General features: G+C 36.8%; 1 protein-coding gene across 4 annotated transcripts in view; it reads right to left on the reverse strand.

Moving 5' to 3' along the window:
• The window catches only part of LOC127434196 (disks large-associated protein 1-like), a 180,091-nt gene that overhangs the window by 33,843 nt on the left and 122,500 nt on the right, over nucleotides 1-23,748 (reverse strand). For all 4 annotated transcript variants that reach the window (XM_051686764.1, XM_051686762.1, XM_051686763.1 and 1 more), the window contains one exon: nucleotides 22,104-22,353. In XM_051686764.1, the coding sequence (XP_051542724.1) occupies nucleotides 22,104-22,353 (250 nt within the window). The remainder of the gene's footprint in view (nucleotides 1-22,103; nucleotides 22,354-23,748) is intronic.

The following is a 23,748-nucleotide window of genomic DNA, read 5'->3' on the forward strand; positions in this document are numbered from 1 at the left end:
TGTATTATACTGCCCTCTAGTGTTTAACTGCACTTGTACTAATTCTACAAACTGCCCTTTTTAATTAGTAAGGATAGGACGAGTTCAGTTAAAATAATTGCATCACAAAATAAATATTATAATAAGCATATGACTATGATATGTTCTTGCACTATGCAGAAAAGAAAAGCCACAACGTAAATACACTGGCTGGGGTTTAAAATTAGATTGGCTCTTATAATTGAAAAGGAAGTTAATAACAACTGTCAGCAATTTTTGCCTTTTTGGATCAATATTAAAGTCATCTGGTTCTGTGTTAAAATGAGAAAATCAATATGATATTTAGATGTAATGTCTGAATGAATTTCTGTATTGATCTGCTTCACTCCAGGGCTTGTTTATGACATCATCACTGCCATCTTTGAAATTATAAGTCAGCACATTCACAGTTCTTTTATTACACAATCTCCCCTTTAAGATCAGTTGACATCAAAATGAGATTCTACTGTCTTTATGATGTCACAGTGACCTCTGGTCTGTTCCAGTGTAATCATGGTGAAAGACTACAACTTACTCTCTGTGACAAAACAATACAAATCATGCATAAATATCATGAATAGAAAACAGTTAATAACTCAAACAAAACAAAGGAGAATGAGAGTGAGTTGAGACAAGAAGTCTACTGAATAATAACTCAATGACATCATCCCTACTCTCTTCCAGAAGACTGCAGCCTCTAAAACTTAATAAATATTCTAAAAATAATTTATTTGCATCAATATTTTGTTGCCAACCACAGTGTAAAAAATGTTAATTGGTAAACGGACAATTACCTTAAAATATAGAGTAAAAAATTATAATATATTTAAAAAGACAATACATGTAAATTTACAGTGCAATGTTGTAAAAATTACAATTTTTACATGTAAAAAGTATGATTTTACCGTATAATTAAAGGTAAAAATTTATATTATGTTTAACAAGAGTACGTGTACTTTTATACTACGGTGAGTAACAATACATTATAAAGTGTAAAGCAGATTTTTACAGTTTCAGATGGTTAAAGTATTAATTTGTATCATTTAATAATATAAACAATAATGCACTGTAAAATATACAGGCATCAAAATTACATCCCATAAAGCCTGAAGCGTGGTTACCGTATTTTTTACAGTGAATTTCTGGCAACACCAGCTGACAGTTTTTTTTTTTACCAGAAATTTAACAGGATTTTTTTTTTTTTTTACAGTGCATGCAGAAACTTTTTGGGATCATTTCCACTGGTCCTAACAAATGTCAAAGAAGCACACACAAAAATGTAAAACAAAGCACAAAAACACAAATATTCTTTGTCTATGTATGTAAGTTTGTGGCTTGTCTGATGCACCTGCTCCCTAATATCATACAGCCTATGAGTTACCAAAATAGACTGATGTTGGACAGAGATCAGATCTCTCTCTCTCTCTCGCTCGCTCTCTCTCTCTCTCTCTCTCTCTCTCTCTCACACACACACACACACACACACACACAACAGAACCAGCAAGACAGTTTGGCTCATCTTCTTTTAATTAGTCCTTTAAATACTGAATCCATATGTGCATATTCACATCTTATAAATGTTGACTCGTTCATTGCACAACCGGTGAGTAAGCTCCAGAGAGAGAGAGAGAGAGAGAGAGAGAGAGAGAGAGAGAGAGAGAGAGAGAGAGAGAGGAGAGAGGGAGAGAGAGAGAGAGAGAGACGAGTGTATACTCACAGAAGAGGCGAATCCAGCAGTCACACATACCCTGCAATTTTCGGTAAACGGTCACCGGAGAGAGAGAATGAGAGAAAGAAGCGACTGAATGAATCGCCGGGATCTCCTGATAAACTCCAGCTTCGCTGTGAATGGGACTATGAGAGTAATGCGTAAATGACACTGCACAGAGTTAAGTGCGCGCTCGCGTAAGAACTGCTGTAGCTCAGTCACGCGCAAGTACGGGACCGGCCCACGCCGTCATATCCGTTAAATACACGGATTCCCATTCCAGAGAGGACAAAGACTGTGGGACTTTCCACCCCACTCAACTTGACCCCTTTTAGATTTATTAATAACTTAATAAAAAATAACCACCCTTTTTAATTAATAAAATATACAATTACAGTTATAAACGAAATAATGAATTCATAAGTTTGCGTATGTTATTATCACTGTAAAACCATATTGAATTGATATGGGATCTCCTTTAAATAATGTAGGCTAATTGTTCATTTCAGTTAGTAACCGAGGAGGGTTTTTTAATTTTTTTATTTTTTTATTTTTTTTTATGCTTTATTTAACACAACATGTCACATAACAAATGTTTAATTATGGTGTTTTGGAGGAACCTATGGATATCATGGTACATTTATATAAAGGAAATCTTTTAAATTGTCCATGTTTATGTTCATAACAAAATGCCACAAGATTGAACTGTGTACTCCAAAATAAATAAATAAATAAATAAATAATACGTTTTATGAATTTAATTTTGTTAAACATTGCACAATTCAATTCAATTTTATGTTCAAATTAATTTTGTTATGAAATTGAAATTCGTACATCTTATAAACAGGCTCATATATATATATATATATATATATATATATATATATATATATATATATATATATATATATATATATAGTGTATATATTAGTGTATATGTATGCCTAAATTAATTGGAGTAACAATACCCCCAGAAAGGTAAGCACATTGTGTGACCGGAAAAAAAATATAGACTATATATTTATACACATGTATTACATAGTCCTGTTTGTACTGAATATTATAATTTATTACATTTTATTTTAAAATTTCTGTGCCCCTTGCCTATATTTTTTACCTTAAATTATTTGATTTGCAGAAATCTCCAGCGTGCGCCCAGTGTTGTAAAATAGGGCTCAAATGAGCAGTTATCATGAGTACATATTTCTCTATACAATACATTATCTATATGCCGTTCAGTTGCGCGTGGTTTAAACATATTTATTCTTTGAGGTTTATATTGCAAACAGTGTGTGTGCTCAAGCGCGCTCTCGTGTGGTAGAACAACAGCAGTGGCGCAGCTTCAGTCCGTCTTTCATTTTCCCTCATCCTCCTCGTCATCTCCACCAACTCCCAGAAGAATTGATCTTCTCACTCTCTCAGCACGCATTAATACACTGTAATCCACTATAATCTTGTTCCCACCATTTTTTCACACCTCTTGAAAAGATAAAACTCACAACCTTATTACATCTCACTCACGTGCCCAACACACACACACACACACACACACACACACACACACACACACACACACACACACACACACACACACACACACACACGTTGGTGCAGCTATCCTTATGAGGACTCTCCATAGACATAATTATTTTTATACTGTACAAACTATAGATTCTATCCCCTAACCCTAACCCTGCCACTAAACCTAACAATCACAAAAAACTTTCTGCATTTTTATATTTAAAAAAAAAAAACATTGTTTAGTATGTTTTTAAAACGATTTGAATTATGGGGACACTATAAATGTCCTCATAAACCACATTTATAAACCCCTTGTAATTACCAGTTTGTAAACTAAAAAAAGTCCTAGTAAACCCCCCACCCCCCCCCCCACACACACACACACACAAAGAGGATAAGGAGTATTTCTCTCTTTTACAGAACTGTATTTGGGTCTGAATGATTCCCTCACAAGAGAAAGAGTCCTGTATGACAGATTCATTAACTACAGACATTTCAAAATGTCCCTACATAGAAACCCAATGCACAATAAAAAGAATGTCATGAGGTTTTATGGAACGTATGTTCAGAACGAATAGAACTGTAAGATGATTGTCATTTTCATATCTACATGCTGCTTAGAATATTAGAAGATGCTGCTTAGAAGAATAGAGGCTTCTATCTCCCTGAACTTCAGAGCTCACACTAATGCTGAACTAGGGATGGTGCTTCTTTGTACAAGAGGCATAAAACCATTAAATCCCATTTCCCTCAAGAAGAAAGAGACAGAGAAGAAGAGAGATGGATATAGAAGCAGATGATGCACACAAAAAGAGAAACTCTCCAACAGACAGATGGGGAGTTCTAATCCTTTAATGCCGTGAAAATGACATTTAGATCAAAGCTGCCAAAAGGACAAATGTGCGTATGTGTGTGTTTGTGCATTTGAGTATACAGTAACTGTGTGTAACCTGGAATTGAGGACAGCTGTAAAATCTGTCTGTGATTTTATTTCTGCTGCACTGTTTGATTATACTGTACATCACACCACTTCCATGCCCAATGGTAAAATAACAGCTAACTATAGGCTAACATACACACATTTCTACACACACTCAAGGGATTCAAGCCTTCACTCAACATTTCTAATGGGATTTTTATCTTTTGGTTCCTTATGATCGATTTTTTGTGGAACACTTCAGTCAATAATGTGTATATGTGTACAGAGGTGTAAAAAGTACTCAGAAATTATACTTAAGTGAAAGTATGGATACTGAGTGAAAATTCTACTCAAATAAATGTCCAAGTATCTAGCCAAAAATATACTTGAGTGAAAGTAAAAAAGTACTCACATTAAAATGTACTTAAGTATTAAAAAGCTAAAAAGTAACTTTTTCCCTAACCACAATGAAATCATGAGAGGAGATTATGTGAGAGAGAATGTTAAATTCAATTGGTTTGTTAGGTCGCCATTTTAGTGTCTCTGACGATGGCGATTTCTCCCCCAGTGGCATTCGCAACCTGGTCATAGAATCATGTTACAATAACTACATTTTTGCATGATGATTTTTATGTTGCCTTTTGTAAGTAACACAGCAATTTCCTGGTGGAATGAACACAAGAGGCGCTAAAACAACAATGACTTTAATCCCCTTTTACTCATATCACAAATAAAATGACAGATTATCAGTTCATAAACACTTACTTTTACGGAGTGTCTATTTACACTACGTGCAAAATGCCTATCTTGTTGGCAGAGGCTATTTACATTAACTCCGCCCACCACTGCTCAGATCAAACTCAAGACAGCCACAACAGACTTATTTGGGGTCAAGTGCTGATCAAATGAAGGTGGGCATATTTGAATTTTTCGCGATGGGGCAGAGACATGGGTTAGACATTTAGTGGATTAAGAGATTGGATAACTAAGTGACTATTTGCACTCCAATAGTCTGTTGGAAACACAGGATTTTACAACAAACTGCACCCCCATGTGCAGCTGTAGTAGCTGTGGGTGTAATGATGGTATGTGTATGTGTTGTCATGCTGGAGATCCGGGTTTGAATACCACCCCTTGACATACTTTTTCCCATGTCACTACTCTTAATATTTCCTGTAATACTACTTATAGTAATAAATAAAAGAGATTCTTCGCAGTGATTTGGTCACAGTGAAGGTCAGGGAGTTGAGAGAAGGATTTGATCCGGATATAATTAACTATAGTTTTACTGTAGTAATATTGTAGTAACCATGCGTTTTGGTGGAAACTAACTAGTTCTGATGTACTAACCATGGTGTTAACACAGTAACATGTTGTTAATAGTAGTTAATAGTAACCATGTTTAATTTTGTGGTTACTATGATTTTACTAGAAAAATACCATGGTGATACTATGGTTACTGAAGTAAAATCATGGTTAATTTTTGTAAGGTAGGGTTAGGGGTAGGGGTTGGTGTAGGGTGCCTGTGGGACTCCAAATAAACTCAATAAAAATGCTGTTCAAATAGCATCTAACGCTATTTGCACTTAGTGCAAAGAAGATGATTTTTGTTGCTTTTTACACTTAGTGTAAATAGCCTTTGCCTTACTTTTAACTTTGTTTCTGTATCTTATGACATATACACACTTTTACTATAGTACATAACTCATTTTAACGTTTGCATAACCAACTATATTTACAAGCTTGTTTAAGTGTGATCAAATTGTGTGGTAGCTCAACTGATAAGAGTGTTGCATATGCGATACAAAGTCCTGAAGAGCACGCAAGTCGACACGTGAGCCTAAAGTGTCAATAAGCAACACAAAATCATGTGGTTTCTTCAGAAATTGTGTTTTTCGTCTCACATTTGCTTTTTATGACACTATCTATCGGTTATGTTTAGGTTTAAGGTTTAGGGTAGGAAGGTCAGTTTTGTTGATTTAAATCTTGATAGAACATTAACCTTAAAAACCTCATCTGTTCAGGAGAACATTTCACTCACTCTTAGTGCCACACAGAGAACATTTCACTTTGGAACTGCCCTGAGACATGTAATGAACCACATCATTTTATTTTTCAAAAATGTTGACACAGTCACGCAATGTTCGTTGCATGGGAGAAGGCACTCACGAATTGCGATGTCAGAGCACCCAGCCCCTTGAGACACAGAGAAAGATCAAATTAAATAAATAATCTAATTTCAAAGTTTTGAAGAAAGTTAGTAATGTTGTTGGTTTTGTGAATTGTTTTCTGAGGTTTGCAACTGAACCTTGCTGTTGAGCAGATGGATGAATTCAATAAAATTCATAATTAATATTTACTCTGATTCCATAATTTTTATTATCATTATTATTATCATTATCATTGCTGGTTTAATAGTTATTATTATAATTAATAGTTGCCTAACAACAATAGTAATTCAGCAAATAGGGAGTACAAATTCATAAATATGATTTAAATACGAAGGCAAGTATAGAAATAAATGATGTACACATTTAATTACAAAAGCCTTTTGTTTATATATATATATATATATATATATATATATATATATATATATATATATATATCTGCAAGGTAAATGGTAATTTTTGACTCCACAACTGTTTTAGGGCCACAACCAGTGACTCATTCATCCCACCACCAGAGGGAGCCCTCTCCCGAATATTGACTCTACTCCATTCCTTCTACAGTTACTTCCTGTTTGTAGGTTTAAAAGCCATGTGCTTCCATATGCACATTGTGAATTATTGCCAGTTCACCTGCCTTACTGAGTGTTTATCCAGTGTATTCTCATTTTGCCTCATGTTATGATCTTCTTCCTATTTGTTGGATTTACGTTCCTGGATTACCCTTTCTGTCTTGTTTCCCTGATTGGATAGTTTGCCTGTTATCTACCACTGCCTGTTATACTGACCACGTTTGAGCCTTCTGATTTGGATTTGTTTATTAAACTCTTCTGCATAATGGATTCTAACCCGACCTCCAGCCTGAGTTCATTACAACTGTCCAATATGTAGAAGTAGAAGTGTTTGGAGAAAAACCGTCAGTGTTTCTCACTTCATGCCCATAGTTTTGAATGAATAGCCTACATTACGTTCAGTCGGCGGTCACATAACGGTCTAGTCGCACAAATATTTCAACATATCCGAAGCTCAAATCAGATCTGAAATTCCGCCTATGCAAATGGTCGGAACTCCACCCAGCCACCGTGCGACATGGCATTTAAAAAGACTAACCTCCAGTCTGTCATCTGTTGTTTGTCGGATGCAGTGTAAAGGCGGCTTCAGTCCAGTAAGATGAAAGAAAATTATCTGCAAAAATGTAATGAGTACTTTTCAAGTTTAAATAAAATTGTAAGGAGTAAAAAGTACTATTTTTTCTTTGGAAATGTAATTAAGTAAAAGTATTCTATTTAAATCACACTCGAGTACAAATCCTCAAAAATAATACTGAAGTATAATAATTAAATATTTTTACTCAATTACTTTACACCCCTGTACGTGTGTCTTTGTGTACTCAAAGAGCCTGAGGAGCAACATCAGGTGTACTTGTGTTGAAAAGTTAGTGTACATCTCTTTAAAGCATATTGGTTGTGTCGCTATTTTGCCTTCAGGTCTTTTATCCTGACAATGACTCCTTATAAAGGGCATTCACTGTGACAGCGATTTAGTAGCTGGAGGTTGCCAAATTATTGTCATTTTGTTTTGTTTGAAAGTAAGTGTTCCAATGCAGACTGATCTCATTGTAAATTTGGCAACAGTAGGTCAAAAGTTGTACTACTGAAATCAGTCTGTGCTTACTGAAATTCAAATCACTGCCCCCAATGGCCAAAGCTGGAAATGTTGTTGAACAAATGGGCACGTGTGAGCTCCAGTTTCCGAATGAAATGTCCACAGAGTGGTGAGAAATGCAAGCTGCATTTTTAGTTGTGAAGAGAAGTAAAAATGTTCAGAGCAAAAATGTCTTGATCGCTCTTACCATCGTTTATGTGAACGTGATTATTTATGGGATAAGAACCTGTGTCTCTGGAGATCACGTTATCTTCAACAAATTAAATCTCACTGCACAGCTAAACTCCTTTGACACAAGTTAGCTTGAGTAGTTGATTAGTCAAATCTTTCCACAAACTTTGACTAAAACCTAAAAAATCTAAACTAAAACTGTTAAGGTCCGTTCACATCAAATGCATTCTTGCACTAAAAAGCTAGACAAAAAAAATACAAATAAAAAATGTTAGAACACAGGTGTCTGATGATGCAGTGAGACACGGTGCAATGGTCATAAGAAAACATAGGAAACAATTGAAAAACACAGACAGACGCAAAAACACATTCGGTGTGAACAGCCCCTAAATTTGCAGTTATAAGCAGGTCAAACTGGCAACTTTATTTAGGAAACTCAAGAGGATTTCCCTGGGCCATATTCTCAGAGAAGGCATGGGAGGCAGTACCACCTCAATTTTTGTAAATGACAGTACAAAAGTAATGCAAACAAATATTGCGAAATATGAGATCAAATATTTAATCCACTTTTTTTTCTAAAGTAACACTGTCTAACAGCGACATCAATGCATGAAGTTTCAGAGAGAGGCAGTGTCCCGTTTACCTCCCTTAAACTCATTGAATTTTCATAGAGGTTATAACGCATGCTGTGAGGGGGCAGGGCATAGCCAGAACTTTTTTTTCCAGGGGTGGCCAGGTAAGACCTAGTGATTTGATTGGGGTGTCAAAAAACCGAATAAATCCCAAACTACTTCAAATCTACAGAAAATAACTTAATGTGTCTAACAGGAGACTTCCGGTTATGGCACAGCGCTGAGAAGTAGCGAGATTTTGCTCAGCTGACCAAAACATATAATTATACTATTATTGGCTCTTACCTCATCTTCAAATCATTACAACCGACATCTAATTTGATTCTGACAACAATACCACCAAAATGTTAAAAGCTCAGATAAAAAAGGCAGACAAAATGGAGCTCGACGAGGATGTCTCTGACTCAGAGGGCCGGGCAGCAGGCTCTCAAAACTCAGATGGTGAGGCAGCAAGTGTGGATACTAACCGAATATTGAACAAAGCAACCAGCATGGAAGATATTCTCCAAGCAATTATCTTGCTGAAGGCGAATTTTTCAGTCAAGTTGGAGTTCATACCATGCTGACAGAGGTTGCTCCGCAAGACTGACTGAAGCAGAGGAAAGAATATTGCAAACGGAAGACAAAGTTACCATACTTGATTCCACAGTCAAAAAGTTGGAAAAGAAAATAGAGATCCTGCAGATTGTAATGTTTGCCGGAACGAGATGAGAGAAAGAGGATCTAAGTGTAAGTTTTTTAATATAAACTCAGAAAAATAAACACAAGAATCTAAAAACACAAAAACAGAACAAACCAGTACAGCCATGAAAGGTTAAGAACTGACAAAGAACACAGGGGAACACAGGGATTAAATACACAAGGACTAATTGCGTTAACAAGACACACCTGGGAGTAATAAACACAAGAACCAATAAACAAGGAAAAGAACTACAAAATCCACAATCAAACAAAAGACACGAAGTGAACAATAAACATACATAGTGACCCCTGGTGGTCGCCAGGGTAACCCTTACACAGATCAACACTGAGGACTTGGAGAAGTCCAAGGAGTGGCTCCTGAATCTCATTAACACATAATAAACAGAAAAATAGTTCATGGGAGGAGCAGGACACCAAGAGGGGCTTGGACAGGGCAGGGGACCACTGAAGATCCAGCGGCCAGCCTGGAGAGCAGGGCGGACCATGTGTGTAAACAGGAGACAACTGGAGATCAGGAGCTGATGATGGAGACCATGGGGGGTCAGGAAGACGGCCAAGAGGCGAGGGTGGACCAGGAGGATGGCCAAGAGACCAGGGCGGACCAGAAGGACAGCCAGGAGACCAGGGCGGACCAGGAAGATGGCCAGGAGACCGGAGAAAATCAGGAGGACACACAGGATACCAGAGCAGACAGCCAGGAGACCAGGGTGGACCAAGCGAAGCAGCAGGTGACCACTGGGAACCCAGTGGATGGCTGTGGGAGGCTGGCAGGGTCCAGGCAACAGGGGACCCAGAGACCTCAGAGGTTAGAGCAACTGGGTACTCAGAGGGCACAGAGGTCAAGGCAGCTGGGGACTCAGAGAACTCAGAGGTCTGTGCAGCTGGGGGCTCTGAGGGCTCAGAGGTCAAGGCAACATGGGACTCAGAGGACTCAGAGGTCAGAGCGGCTGGGGATTCAGAGAGCAAGTCACTAGAGGACTCAGATTGCAAGGCACTAAGGGACTCAGAGAGCAAGGCACTAAAGAACTCATAAAGCAAGAGCTCTGGAAGCGGTAAGGGAACAGCCTCCATGGCCGTGAGTGCAGGCAGCTACTGGAGAGCAAGGGCTCTTCTTCTCCTCTTCTTCCAGATGGCCAGGAGCACTGCTGCGGGAACGGCCTCCGTGGCCGAGGATGCTGGCACTGGCACTGGGACGGCCGAGGCTTCAGGCGCTGGCTCTGGGACGGTTGAGGTTGCAGGCACTGGTTCTGGGACGGACGAGGCTTCAGGCTCTGTTTCTGGGATGGACGAGGCTTCAGGTGCTGGCTCTGGGATGGACGAGGCTTCATGCGCTGGCTCTGGGACGGACGAGGCTTCATGCGCTGGCTCTGGCTCTGGGACGGATGAGCCCAGAAAAACACGAAACCAGAACAAACCACTACAGCCATGAAAGGTTAAGAACTGACAAAGAACACAGGGGAACACAGGGATTAAATACACAAGGACTAATAGAGTTAACAAGACACACCTGGGAGTAATAACACAAGAACCAATGAACAACAAAAAGCAAAAGAACTACAAAACCCATAATCAAACAAAAGACACGAAGTGAACAATAAACATACATAGCAACCCCTGGTGGTCGCCAGGGTAACCCTTACACAGATCAACACTGAAGATTTGGAGAATTGTAGTCGACAATCAAATGGAAGGCTTGTTGGTTTACCGGAGAAATGCAGAGATGCATGTGCATTTTTGGAAGGATGGCTGCCTGAGGCTATAGGGATGGAACCAATGCGACCTCCGCTGATCATCGAAAGAGCTCACAGGATTGCGAGCTTTAGATCGGATGACAAAGTACCCCTGAGAGCACTAATAATGAAGTTCCTGAACTTCAAAGACAAAAGCTGTGTAATGAACACCGCCAGAGAAAAAAGGGAACTTCAATACAAGAACAAGCGAGTGATGCTTTTTCCCGACTTTTCTCCTGGTGTCAAGAAACCACAACAGTTTGCGGAGTTCAAGAAAAAGCTTCGTGCAAAAGGCATGGACTACAGTTTTATCTTCCCATCATGGCTCCGGGTGTCTTACAAAGGGATAACACATGTCTTTGAAAACCCTTCAGAGGTTCAGAGGAGATGACATTTTCTGGCAAAACATCCGGAGTAACCTTAATGAAGAATGTGAGGGTGTGGTAAGTTACAATACCGAATACTGAACCAAAAATGACAATATCAAGGTTGTTTATAAAGGAGCTGCAGTTCAAACTTTTATAACAAACAATGGAGGAAATGTCTAATTCTTTCAGTTTTAAAGATAAATGCCTGCAAACCTATACGTGGATAGTTCACAATGCTAAGAGACTTCTGTTTTATAGAAATATTTTATTGAAATGCATTGTCGTACTTTGAGTTAGGGTTATATTGTTAGTGTATGCAAAAGAGCTCTCGTATAATGCATAGCGGTGGTGGAATGTTTAAGAGATTAAAGGTGATTAGCGGTTCCTCGGACAGTGAACAGGTGGACCCATTGTGTCCTTAGAGAAGCTTGAGTTTTGGGGAAAGTGGGAGTACTTTGAACCATTGGGAGTTTGTAAAATGTGTTTATTTTAATTTGTGTTTTTAGTTTTGTTTTTTTCTTCTTATCTAAAAGTGCAGATGTTCATTTTGATGCACTTTCTGTTTGATCAAGGGGATGTACAAGAACACATTGTATTTTCCAAGTCAGGGTTTAAAAGAGATACACGACAACCAAATTCAAATAGATAACTATGTCCAGAGCTGCTAAACTTAAGATACAGTAACATCCTGGAACTGTAGGGGACTAAATAACATTATAAAAATTAAACAAGTAATATATAGACTAAAACAGTTGCAGTGTAAGGATGTCAAGAAACACATTTAAGGTCTGAGGATTTGGGTAAAATCCGAAAGAGATGGTATGGACAAATTTTTTTTCTGTATCATATAGTAGTCATGCAAGAGGGGTAATTATTCTGATTTACAAATCCATGCCATTTCATGTGACTGACTCAGTCTGTGATCATATGGGTAGATATGTAATTGTTCAAGGTACGTTACTATCTGAGACTTTAAATTTAATGGCCCCAATGTTGATAGCCCAAAATTCTACAATTTGTTTTTAACCATCTCTTCACTCCCTGGGCAGTTTAGTATTGAGGGAGATTTCAATTGTACTCTGGACCCATCTAAAGACCGCTTATCAGGGCAAGACCAATCTCACATTCAGTCAAGAAAAGTACTGCAATACTTTATCAAAGATTTAAATTTAATTGACGTATGGAGAAATAAACGACCCACGGACATCCATTATTCTTGTTGCTCAAATAAATGCAAAACACACTCAAGAATTTATTATTTCTTAGTTTCAGCCACATTGTTGTAAAAAATTGAAGACTGCTAGTATGATAGTATGGCGTTATCAGACCATGCTTCAGTGTCTTTAATATATTCTGACTCTAACCTAAGATCTGACCCTCCTACATGGAAACATCACCCAAAATGGCTTGGAGATCCAAAGTTTATTGAATATATAGATAAACACATAGATTTATATTTTGAGATAAGTACCTCTGAAACTTCTGCAAGCACAAGGTGGGAAGCTTTCAAGGCTTTTATTAGAGGTCAAAAAATAAGCTTTACTTGCACCAAGTCTATTGGAATCCAAGATAAAGGCACTTGAAAATAGAAAATTTCAAAATCAAGATGAGGACACTTTCATAGATCAAGAGCTACTTAGTCTTAGGACCCAGTATGATGAAATGTCAGCATCCAATGGTGGATAACTTGCTTAGATTAAAACAAAGTTATTATGATCAAGGTGAAAAACCCGGGAAACTTTTGGCTTGGCAAATTAAATGGCTGCAATCAGAAAGAGCTATTAATTAGATTCAAGAAGAGGATGGAAATATAACAGTTGATCCTGTGAAAATAAATAATGTATTTAGACCATTTTTCAATCATCTATATAGTTCAGAGCACCCTAGAACAATGGAAATTCAAAATACATTTCTGAATGAGCTTAAAATTACTGTATTTCGTAAGAATGCAGATATAACCTTGAATCAGACCTGTCAAAAGAAGAAAATATAAATGCTATTGAGAGTATGAAAGCTGGTCGTGCTCCCGGACCGGATGGGATACCCATTGACTTTTATATGAAGTTTAGCCACAAACTGGCTAGTCCTATTTTAGACATGTTTGAGGAATCATATAAACATGGAGCACTCCCTCCATCTCTAAGAAGAGCATCAATTATGCTACTTCTTAAACCAAATAAATTGAGTACAAATTGTGAATCGTATAGGCCAATTTCATTGTCAAAATTCTAATTAAAATACTTGCAAATAGATTGGAAAATATTCTTCCAGACATAGTTGACCAAGATCAGAATGGATTTGTAAAGGCCCGGCAGGGATTTCATAATGTCAGGACACTATTTCATATTTTACAATATAATAGAAGATCTCATGACACAGCTGTATTATCCTTAGATGCAGAGAAGGCCTTTGATAAGGTGGAATGGCCCTTTATTTGGGAAGTATTACATAGATTCGGGTTTGGAGAGGTATTCTGTTCTTGGATAAAGATTTTGTATAACCACCCAACAGCTGAAATTTTGACCAATGGAATAGTTTCTAGACCCTTTGAGGTGGAGAGGGGTACCCGTCACCCATTTTTATTAACAATCAAACCATTTGCTATCGCTGTAAGAACCCATAATGATATTTGTGGTATTAAGATTGGTTCTATTATACATCACATATCCCTATATGCAGATGATGTAATTCTATTTCTTACAGATCTAAGGAAATCTATTCCAACTCTCCTCAATCTTATGATAAATTCAGGATTTTTTCAGGATATAAAATAAATCAAACAAAATCCACAATTTTATTTTCAAACCAGGAGGAAAAATCTAATTTTCACTATCTCATATCACAACTTAATAGTTGTGACTAATTTATATATTTAGGACTTAGTATCTTACAAGACACTGATAAAATAACCTCAAAAACTACCAAACCTTGATTAACAAAATCTCTCAGAATGTGAAAAGATGGTCAACTTTACTAATTTCCCTTATGGGATGAATTAATATTTTGAAGATGAATATATTGGCAAAATAATTTTTCCTATTTCAGAATATTCCTTTAGCGTGAAGTACGAAAATACCTGGGGGGAAAAGAGTCCTTATCTGTATTTAGTCCAGTATGGGGGTATGATAATTTCATTCCCAGGCGTAATGATCCAGGTTTTAAACTTTGGACTGAGAAAGGGATACGGATACTAAAGGGATACTCTCTTTAGATATGACATATTTATGTCATTTGAGAATATTAAGGACAAATTTGATATTCCTAGAAAGCATTTTTTCAAATATTTGCAACTCGGGAGTTTTATATACTCAGCCCAGGGGCACACTATTTCTGAACCTGAACTGTCTAATCTAGAGAAATGTGTGTCTAAAAATAGCCAAAGTAGGGGTCAGATTTCTTTATTATATGACATGTTGATATCAGGATCTAACAAATCTTCTTTGTCTAAACTAACATTGTGGAATCGAGACATGGGATTAGACTTAGATAAAGAAATTTGGAGAATAATATGCACAAAAGCCCAAACACAGACAGGGAATAGTCGATTGAAATTGGTTTATGCGTACTTACAGTATATACAGTAACTCCAGAGAAATGAAACAAATTTAATAGCAACATTCCAGATACTTGTATCAAATGTAACTCTTCCAAAGGTACATTATTAATTCACTGCATGTGGGAATGTGAGAAAATTAAAGAGTTTTGGAAGGAAATTGCAATTCTTCATTAGTATCCTTGAATTTACTCCTAGATTCAGTAGTATTTATCCTAGGTATTTTTCCAGATAATATGACAATCAAACATGATAGTCAGATTCTAATTGATTTGTGTATTTTACAAACCAAAGGGCTTATTGCCATCTCCTGGAAAACAGTTGAAAGACCCACCATTTCCCATTGGTTGAAAGAGATGTCTTCTTGCATTGCATTGGAAAAGATAACATACAGTTTATCTTTAAAAGGAAAAAGATAAATTCAAAAATATTTGGAGTCCATTCATCTAATTTGTCGAACACGATAGTCATAAGATATTGGATGAAGAGCATACAGCTTGACTAAGGTATAATTATATGTATGTCTTTTCAGTCCCTATATTAATGGCACCGATTATTGACGAGATAGTGTTGTGTAACCTGTTCTCCCCTTATTTTATACATACAACTGTAATTTCTCATTATCATTATTATTATTATTATTTTAGTATGTTTAATTAATGGCTAATATTAATGTACAGTTTTCATGCATGTGAAAAGGTGAAATAAGTATGCCATGTAAAAATCAATACATATAATTGTGATGAGGAGGAGGGTGTGGCCGGCCGTGAAGATGTGCGCCTGGCATTGAGTTGCCCCAATCAGCGGGAGAGAGATAAGGAGGAGCCGGAGAAGCCAGAGGGGGAGAGACGCACGCAGCAGCGTTCATATGTGTATGCATTTGGTTATGCTGATAAGCAGTTTTATGTTGTGTTTGTTTATTAAAAGTCTTTTTGGTTGATAACCCGGTTCCCGCCTCCTCCTTTCTGATGAACAAGAGACCTGTCTGCTACAGTAATGTTCAAAAAAGCAGTGGCCGTGTATAGCCTGCGTGGAATACCCTCACACATAAGGTATCTTAAAGCATACACATTTACTGCTGTTACATTTTTGTACCAAACCGATTTCATGTAACTGCACCTCAGTTGGGGATAAACCAAAAACACTGGATAAACCAGTTATTTACCACTGCAATAACAGTTCTGCAATCCTACAGATTACTATTCTTTAAGACACTTTCCCCATACTGCCTGCCGCTCAAATGTGTCCCCTGATCATGTGTGTTGTCATGCATTTATTGTATATACGCATATATGTCTGTGAAAGGGCTGTGCAACACTGTTGTGTTATGTTCATTGTCTATGCAACACTTGGGTTGGGTGGTTGTTTTTTGTCCTGTATTTATCTACTTATGAATTACTTAACGAAAATGCACTGCTCACGTCTCGCTCAGACCCTGCTCACGGAGTACAGTATATGTGATGGCCTAATAGACCTTTTTCACACAGGGTTGCAGACTAGTTTCTGTCCGCTCCGTTGAACGTTTGTTGGATATAGAATCTTCCGGTATAGCCTTTATCAATAGTAGCGACCACAGGACTGAATTGCTGTTGCTTTTAATGTACGATTTATAAGAAATACTTAATCTAAAGAACCCTACCTTGGGTTCAAATGATTTCCCAGGGATGATGAAACTTTTGTTATACAACTGTATGAAAGCACACATTTGTGGTTTCAATTGGGAGAGTGCATACCAGTGTAAGGAGCAGTTCACAGAGTCTGACAATGTTTTTATTAAATAACGAAACTTGACAGGGTTATTTAACACCAAAAAACATACACACAATGCATACATTCACAATGAATCAACAGAATAAACAATATTAGCCTAATATTCGTGTTGCTCTCATGACATTACTATTTAATTTAATCTCCAGGTATGTTTTAAGACCAACTTTAAATTGATAAAATAAAATAACCTTTCCACCCCAGAGTTTGATAATTCAGGAATCACTGTTTAAAATATCTTAAATGTCTAGTTATACCTTCCAATTTGAGTGGAATCATTGGACAAGTGTTCACTGGTGACAAATATATATGACAAAATTAATTACAGATGTGAGTTTAAATTTGGGGGCCCACATCTGATACAAATGCAATATAATCAAATAAAAAAAGATGGAAACGTTTCCTTTGTAATGTTTGGTCGTTAGTAATAAATTATAGTATTTCAAGTTGCTTTTCTCTTTTTTGCATATTGAACGCTCTTAACATACAAACTAGCAACTGCATTAAATGTCGCTAACCACATCAGATACTTTCAAAGGTATGCACCAAGGTTATTATCGTAAACTAAAACGAAGACTAAAACTAAATGTAAAAAAACAAACTAAATTAAAAAATAAATAACATAACTGGAAAAACTGAAACTAAACTAAAATAAAAATCCATGGCTCTGAAACTAACTGAAATAAAATAAATAAATAATCTTGAATAAGATTTTGTTTTTGTTTTTGTTGTGGTGTTATTAACCTTTAACCCCGCCATTACCATAACATGAAGATGCCACTAGACAGCGATAATAGATGGCCTAAAATCTCATTGCATCAGCAACAGAGCGAGAATCACTACCATCATGAAGAGAGGCAAGCAGGTAGATAACAGTCTTTTCACTCATTCTTACCCCATCAATCTTTGATTTGATTTAGATTTAATTTGGAACCAGTAAAGAGTTTGGTTTGAAGTTCAGCAGGGCTTGACATTAACGCTTGTCTGAGACAAGTGGATTTTTGAAGGGCCAAGTAAAAGAGAAAAGTAGCCTGAATGACAATAACAAAAAAATTATTGGCTATATTTGTGATATAGCCAAGGCCTTATTACAAAATTCTTATTCCTATTCTGCTGTTGAAAATAATACAGGGTGCATAATTCTATATTTCGCTAGCGATCTAGGAATAGCTGCGCGCTTTGACTGGACAGGCGGCTTTTTGTGCGCTCACATGCGTGTGTGCTCCGAGAACGCTTGTAATGCAGATATGCACCTGAACGATGATCAAATAAATTTCAAATTTCTGCCAAAAATGCCCGTCTTGGTGAGGTATTTATGCAAACTCAGAGAGTGGTGTCTAAAATGAACATAAACAGTGGGGAAAAAGCGTTCATGTAACCTAATAGACCTGCTGCTGTTATTAATATTAATCAAAGAACCATATCAAGAAAATGAGAAAACCAATCACTGTTCTTGACTGGATAACTTTATTAGCTTTAAAAAGTATTAATGTATTATACATTATACAGTGAAGACCAGTAGTAATTAGGCTCTATGTAGCATTTCATTCTGAATGTTTACTTGAATACTTGATACTGCTGTTAAAAACATTTAAAGCTGTTAAAGGTGCTATCTGTAATATTTTTACTGTACTAAATCCTAAAATGACCATAATATGTCATTAAAGAATTAGGAAACATGCTAAGTTGAAATGCTGGCTTCTCCGATAACAATGCTACAGCCAGAATATTCTACTTTGAAGTTTCCATTCCGGGCCGGAATTTCTGTTTATGTTTTGGCCTGTGTGATCCCGCCCACTGCCCACTCACCAATAGTATTTCGACACCGCCGGGTTGTCAGATTCGAACAAGTTTGCAGGCAAACAACACTGCGTGCTGCAGCCATGGAAGCCAGCAAACGAACTGGATCAGAGATAACAGATTCCACCCGACCTAAAAAGCCTCACCATCCGTCTAAAAACCACCATGACCAGAGGTGTAGTAAAACAAGGATAAATATTGGAGATGCCTTTGGAAGATGGAGACAGCTTAAAGCACAGAAATCTGGGGTGGGGCAGACAACTCTCCAATATTTTAAATTTGGACTGCAGTACCCATTTCAAACGCTTGTTGTCAATCTTACATATAGCACCTTTAACAAAAGCACTGTTTTATTAATTTGGCATTTTATGTTCTATTTTGACTACCGTACGCAATAACTACCATATGACAGTAGCCTCCTCCACTACCCAGTGCAGTTTACATTTCTGTCTTGGAGAATCAAGTTGATTGCAGAGCTGTACTATTAGCAGGGCCATTTCTAAGCATATGCTACTTGGAGGCCACCCGCAATAATATTATTCACAAATTGGGCATTGGGGAGTCCAGCAATATGACACACAAATACCTGTTTTCCCCATTCACCAATATCCCTTAATATAAATACTAAAACTAAAATAAAGCTAAATATACTGAAAAACTAAACTAAAACTAACAAATAATTAACGAACAAAACAAAAACAAAACTAAAATGATCAAAGAACTAACAAACAAAATGAAAACTAAACTAAATTGTGAAAAGTTGAAAAGTTGAAAATGAAATAGAAATAAAAACTCAATTAAAAATTCAAAACTATTATAACCTTGATATGTACTCTCCTCATTGAAACCACAATCCGTGGTCGCTGCTATTGATAAAGGCTATACCGGATGTTTCTATGCACAACAAATGCTCAATGGTGCGGACTGGAACTAGCCTGAGTGAAAAAGGTCTATAGCGCAGACTGTCTTTGTGTCAGCATCATTGGACTTTGAATGGAGAAAAAAGTCAGCTGTCAGTGCGGTCAGAGTGCTTTGCGCAACAGAGGTGGCCAAGCTTTAATCAGGGGTTGCACTGGCCACCCACGGCCACCACATAGCTATGGCCCTGTGAGGGGGTAACAGGGTAACTTTACAATAACTTTGTATTTTTTAACATAAGGAAATGCTTTAGACTGTGTCAGAAATCAAGTTTTACATTAACGGGCATTATTTGCCCCCTGGATTTGATTTACAGGGGCATTTTGGAAAGTTTGAGAATCAAGTTTGAGAATTTATTACCTCTTACACAAAGAAAAAAAAAACTACTTATTTATGCCATAGTATGTATAACTACAACTAGAATTGAATGTTAAGAACTATATTAGATCTTACAAATAAAAAAACAGAATTATTAATTTTAGGACATTTTTTGCCCCCACATTTTGAATTTCTGGGATATTTTTGTCATTTTTTGTTGGCATTTTTGCCCCAAGACCCTCTTAATTTACCATGAACTAACAATGAACAATATGTTTTTGCACAGAATTTAGTAATCTTGGTTAATGGTAATTTATGAAAATACTATTATTGGTTCATGTTAGTTCATTATGCAATAACTAATATTAAAGTATACAACTTTTACATTTTTTTAAATCTATTAGTATACTGTAAGCTGAAATTAACCAAGTTTAGCAAGTGCTGTAAAAGTATTGTTCAATGGTAATTCATTTAATAATTCAATTAATGCAAAAAACAGAGTTTTAACAATTCATCCACTCGGACGACATCACTTTTTGTCACTTCTGAATGTAAATAAACTAAAAATCTGTGAGTGACCTTGTTTTTTGATGTGAATTTGATGTGATTTTGTTTTTAAAAATGTTAATATAAACATGCAAAAATATTAAATTATTTTTCACTTGTTCATAGACCCAAGTGTAAGTGATGTACCATTTACCTTTACCTGTTACCTTGAAGCTGCATAAACATCCAACAGAACTTTAAATGAAATTACCTTGTAAAACCCAAACCCAGACAGGGGAGTGTGCCTCATTTCAGAAGCCTACATCAAGCCATTGGGATTTTAGTATAATTGATGAACAATCTCATTTAAGTGAATGTCACCAATAGTGGCCTGCAAAAGCAACGCAGTCTTAAATCCTTAATAAAAAGCTTTAGATCTGAAGTCAGTCAGGCTTTAGTTAAGCTTGAACAATAAGAGTTCACAAAACAGCTGGCAGCAATTGACACACACAGGATACAAGTCAAGATGGAGCTTTACATGTGTGATTGCTTTTTGCAGAGGTCATTCCCCAAATCCCTAATCACAAAATCTCGGCTCCATCTATTATTGTCCTGTCTGCTGTCTATCTTTTCCTCTTTACTTGTTTCAACAGCTCGCTCGCTCTCTCTCTCTCTCTCTCTCTCTCTCTCTCTCTCTCTCTCTCTCTCTCCCACTTGTGTGTAAATGTTTTTAATTAGCTGACTGCGACCCTAATGACAGTGTGACAAGGGGAAAGAATGAGACTCTCTAATCACTGTAATTAAACAACATGCCACACAAGAGAGAGGAAAGAGGCCTTGGCTTTCTCTAATGAAGTGATAGAGAGTGTAAAGGATGTTTGTACTGTATGTATGAGAAAAACTGAATACTAGTGTGAGGTAAATGGAAAAAAATATGTACATTTTCCAGTAGTCGCAATAAGAATGTCTAATATTTATAAAGTCATTAAAAATTATTAGCTTGTTCTGTTCTTTAGTTATACACTAACTAGTTATATAGTTATAGAGTATAGCAACATCATTTCTATAAAAAATTGTTTTTTAATTAATCAAGTTAAAAATGCAAGAGATAAGTTCTAAGAAATATAATTTTTTTTTACGAAAAACTTACTGACATTGACACATGGTACTGGTTTATTGGGGTCAATCTGTGATGTGATTCCTTGTTTCATGGTTTTCTTGTCACATGACAACAAAAATAATTCCTGCATGTTAAGGTAGACCACACTGACTTGATAAAAATGAAAAAGTTTTTAAAATATTAGTAATATTACTATATTATAATATTATATTAGAAAAAAGATGCCAAATTAAATCGTAAAGTTTTTTTTTTTCAAACAATTTTTAACATTTTAATGAGATTTTTTTTCTTTATTATGATCTCAGGATGATATTTTTTACTTGATGTCCTTTAAAAACATCAAAATAAATATAAATTATGAAACTGGCTTGTTCATCATAAAAAATTTTAAAGTCATTGTCTGTATAAAGGATGTTTATTATATATATATATATATATATATATATATATAAATTCAAGATCCATACATAAAAAATAAATAAATGAGCGACACGTCACTTACCATTATAACCACTATTAAAAATTAAATAATCTCATACCTGTGCTGCTCTGGATGGTTCTGACAGTAGTTGCAGTTCGAGGTGGTAAGATGGCCTGACTTGTCGCCCTCTCCTCTTCTTCCTCGTCCTGTGAGCAGCCTTTTTCAATGGCCCGCACATAACTGTGACTCCTCATGCGGAAGCATCCGGACCCCGGCAGATCAAGAGCATCCACAGCCTGCGACTCCATCTCACTGAACACACTCTCACACACGGCCTCTATCTGTCCGTTCACTTCCACCTCGCTCACCTGCAGGGGGAGACACTGTGTCATATACATCACACACCTGCCCAGTAGCATGTGTCTGTACAGTCTTCAAGCTAATGTGTGTAGTTTTTTTTCTTGTATCCCAGCTCAACATGCAGAGTAAACAATAAGTAAGCCATATGTAGGTTGATTTCACCTAAAAGTGTAACACAGTGACTCGCTGGTGCGATTAAAACAATCCTGTTTGTTTGCGTGGCCCGTCCAGCCCAACACAGCAACATAAGCCACTTTTCCACCATCGGGCCGAACAGTTCTCATCACAAAACCGTACTATTCTGTGTAAAAAGGATATTTATTGACAAAATGTTCTATAAGTATTATATGAAAATAGTATATGAGACAAGGCTGCCAACTTTTGTGTTCAGCTTGGAGTGAGAGTTGTTGAGTTGGGGGGGGGTGGACGCTGTGCTGCTGCTTTCCCCCGGATTAGTCTGAATAACTCACTGCTGCACGGTGCTGCCTGCTCTGTCTTGTCTGTCCGTGCACTGTCAGTGTCCTCTTTGCTCCGCGACGTTATCATTGAGTGAGAAAAGGGACGTGTGGCGTAAGAGCGTGAGAACAGTGTCAATTGCATGAGTCTCATGCTCAATGCATGAGAGTTGGCAGCCCTGTTTAAGAATATATTAATGTATTTTGAGTTCAAATGAGCTAGTAATCTACTTCCCTAAAGAAAAATAAATGTAGGCTATAATACTAGTTAAACCATCATAATAAAATCACGAAGATATACTAAACGAGTCGACACGTACTACAGCCATTCCACCAGCATGGTTGAGAACGGTTGAGTACGGTTAGCAAACCATGGCAAGAATTCCTGGCCGAGAACAGTTTATAATCATGCCGTGACGAACCGTGCTCAAGAGGAAATGCTGCTGTATAGTGTTGGGTTTGAGTCCAAAAGGGGCCGAGTCGGACTCAAGACCGAGTCCATTTCAGGCCGAGTACGAGTCGAGTCCGAATGAATCTGTTCATGAATCTGAATTAAAATTGTAACCGTAAAATCAACATCAATATTTTAAGCTTATTTTAACCTTCACATCTAAGAAAAACAATTTGTCAATATAAATGCAAAAAACTAATTATTAGTATCCTGCTGAACAAATTTCAAAGTGTTTTCAGAATTAAAGCATATGCTTTAGGTGTACGAAGACAAAACTGTCCTTCAACACACTTCTTATTGCGTTCTGTTGACATTTCAATTATTTGTTGCTTTTCCCGTCCACTCAGACATAGACAAACTAAAGTGAAAGCTGTGTCAGTCATTACAACCAGAGTTATTATTATTATTTCAAATTTTAATTTAGTTTTTATTTCTACTTCATTTTCAATATGTCCATTCAATTTAGTTTAGTTTCATCTAAAATTATGGGTAGAATA

This window comes from Myxocyprinus asiaticus, chromosome 44, assembly GCF_019703515.2.
Source record: "Myxocyprinus asiaticus isolate MX2 ecotype Aquarium Trade chromosome 44, UBuf_Myxa_2, whole genome shotgun sequence".
NCBI lineage: Eukaryota > Metazoa > Chordata > Actinopteri > Cypriniformes > Catostomidae > Myxocyprinus > Myxocyprinus asiaticus.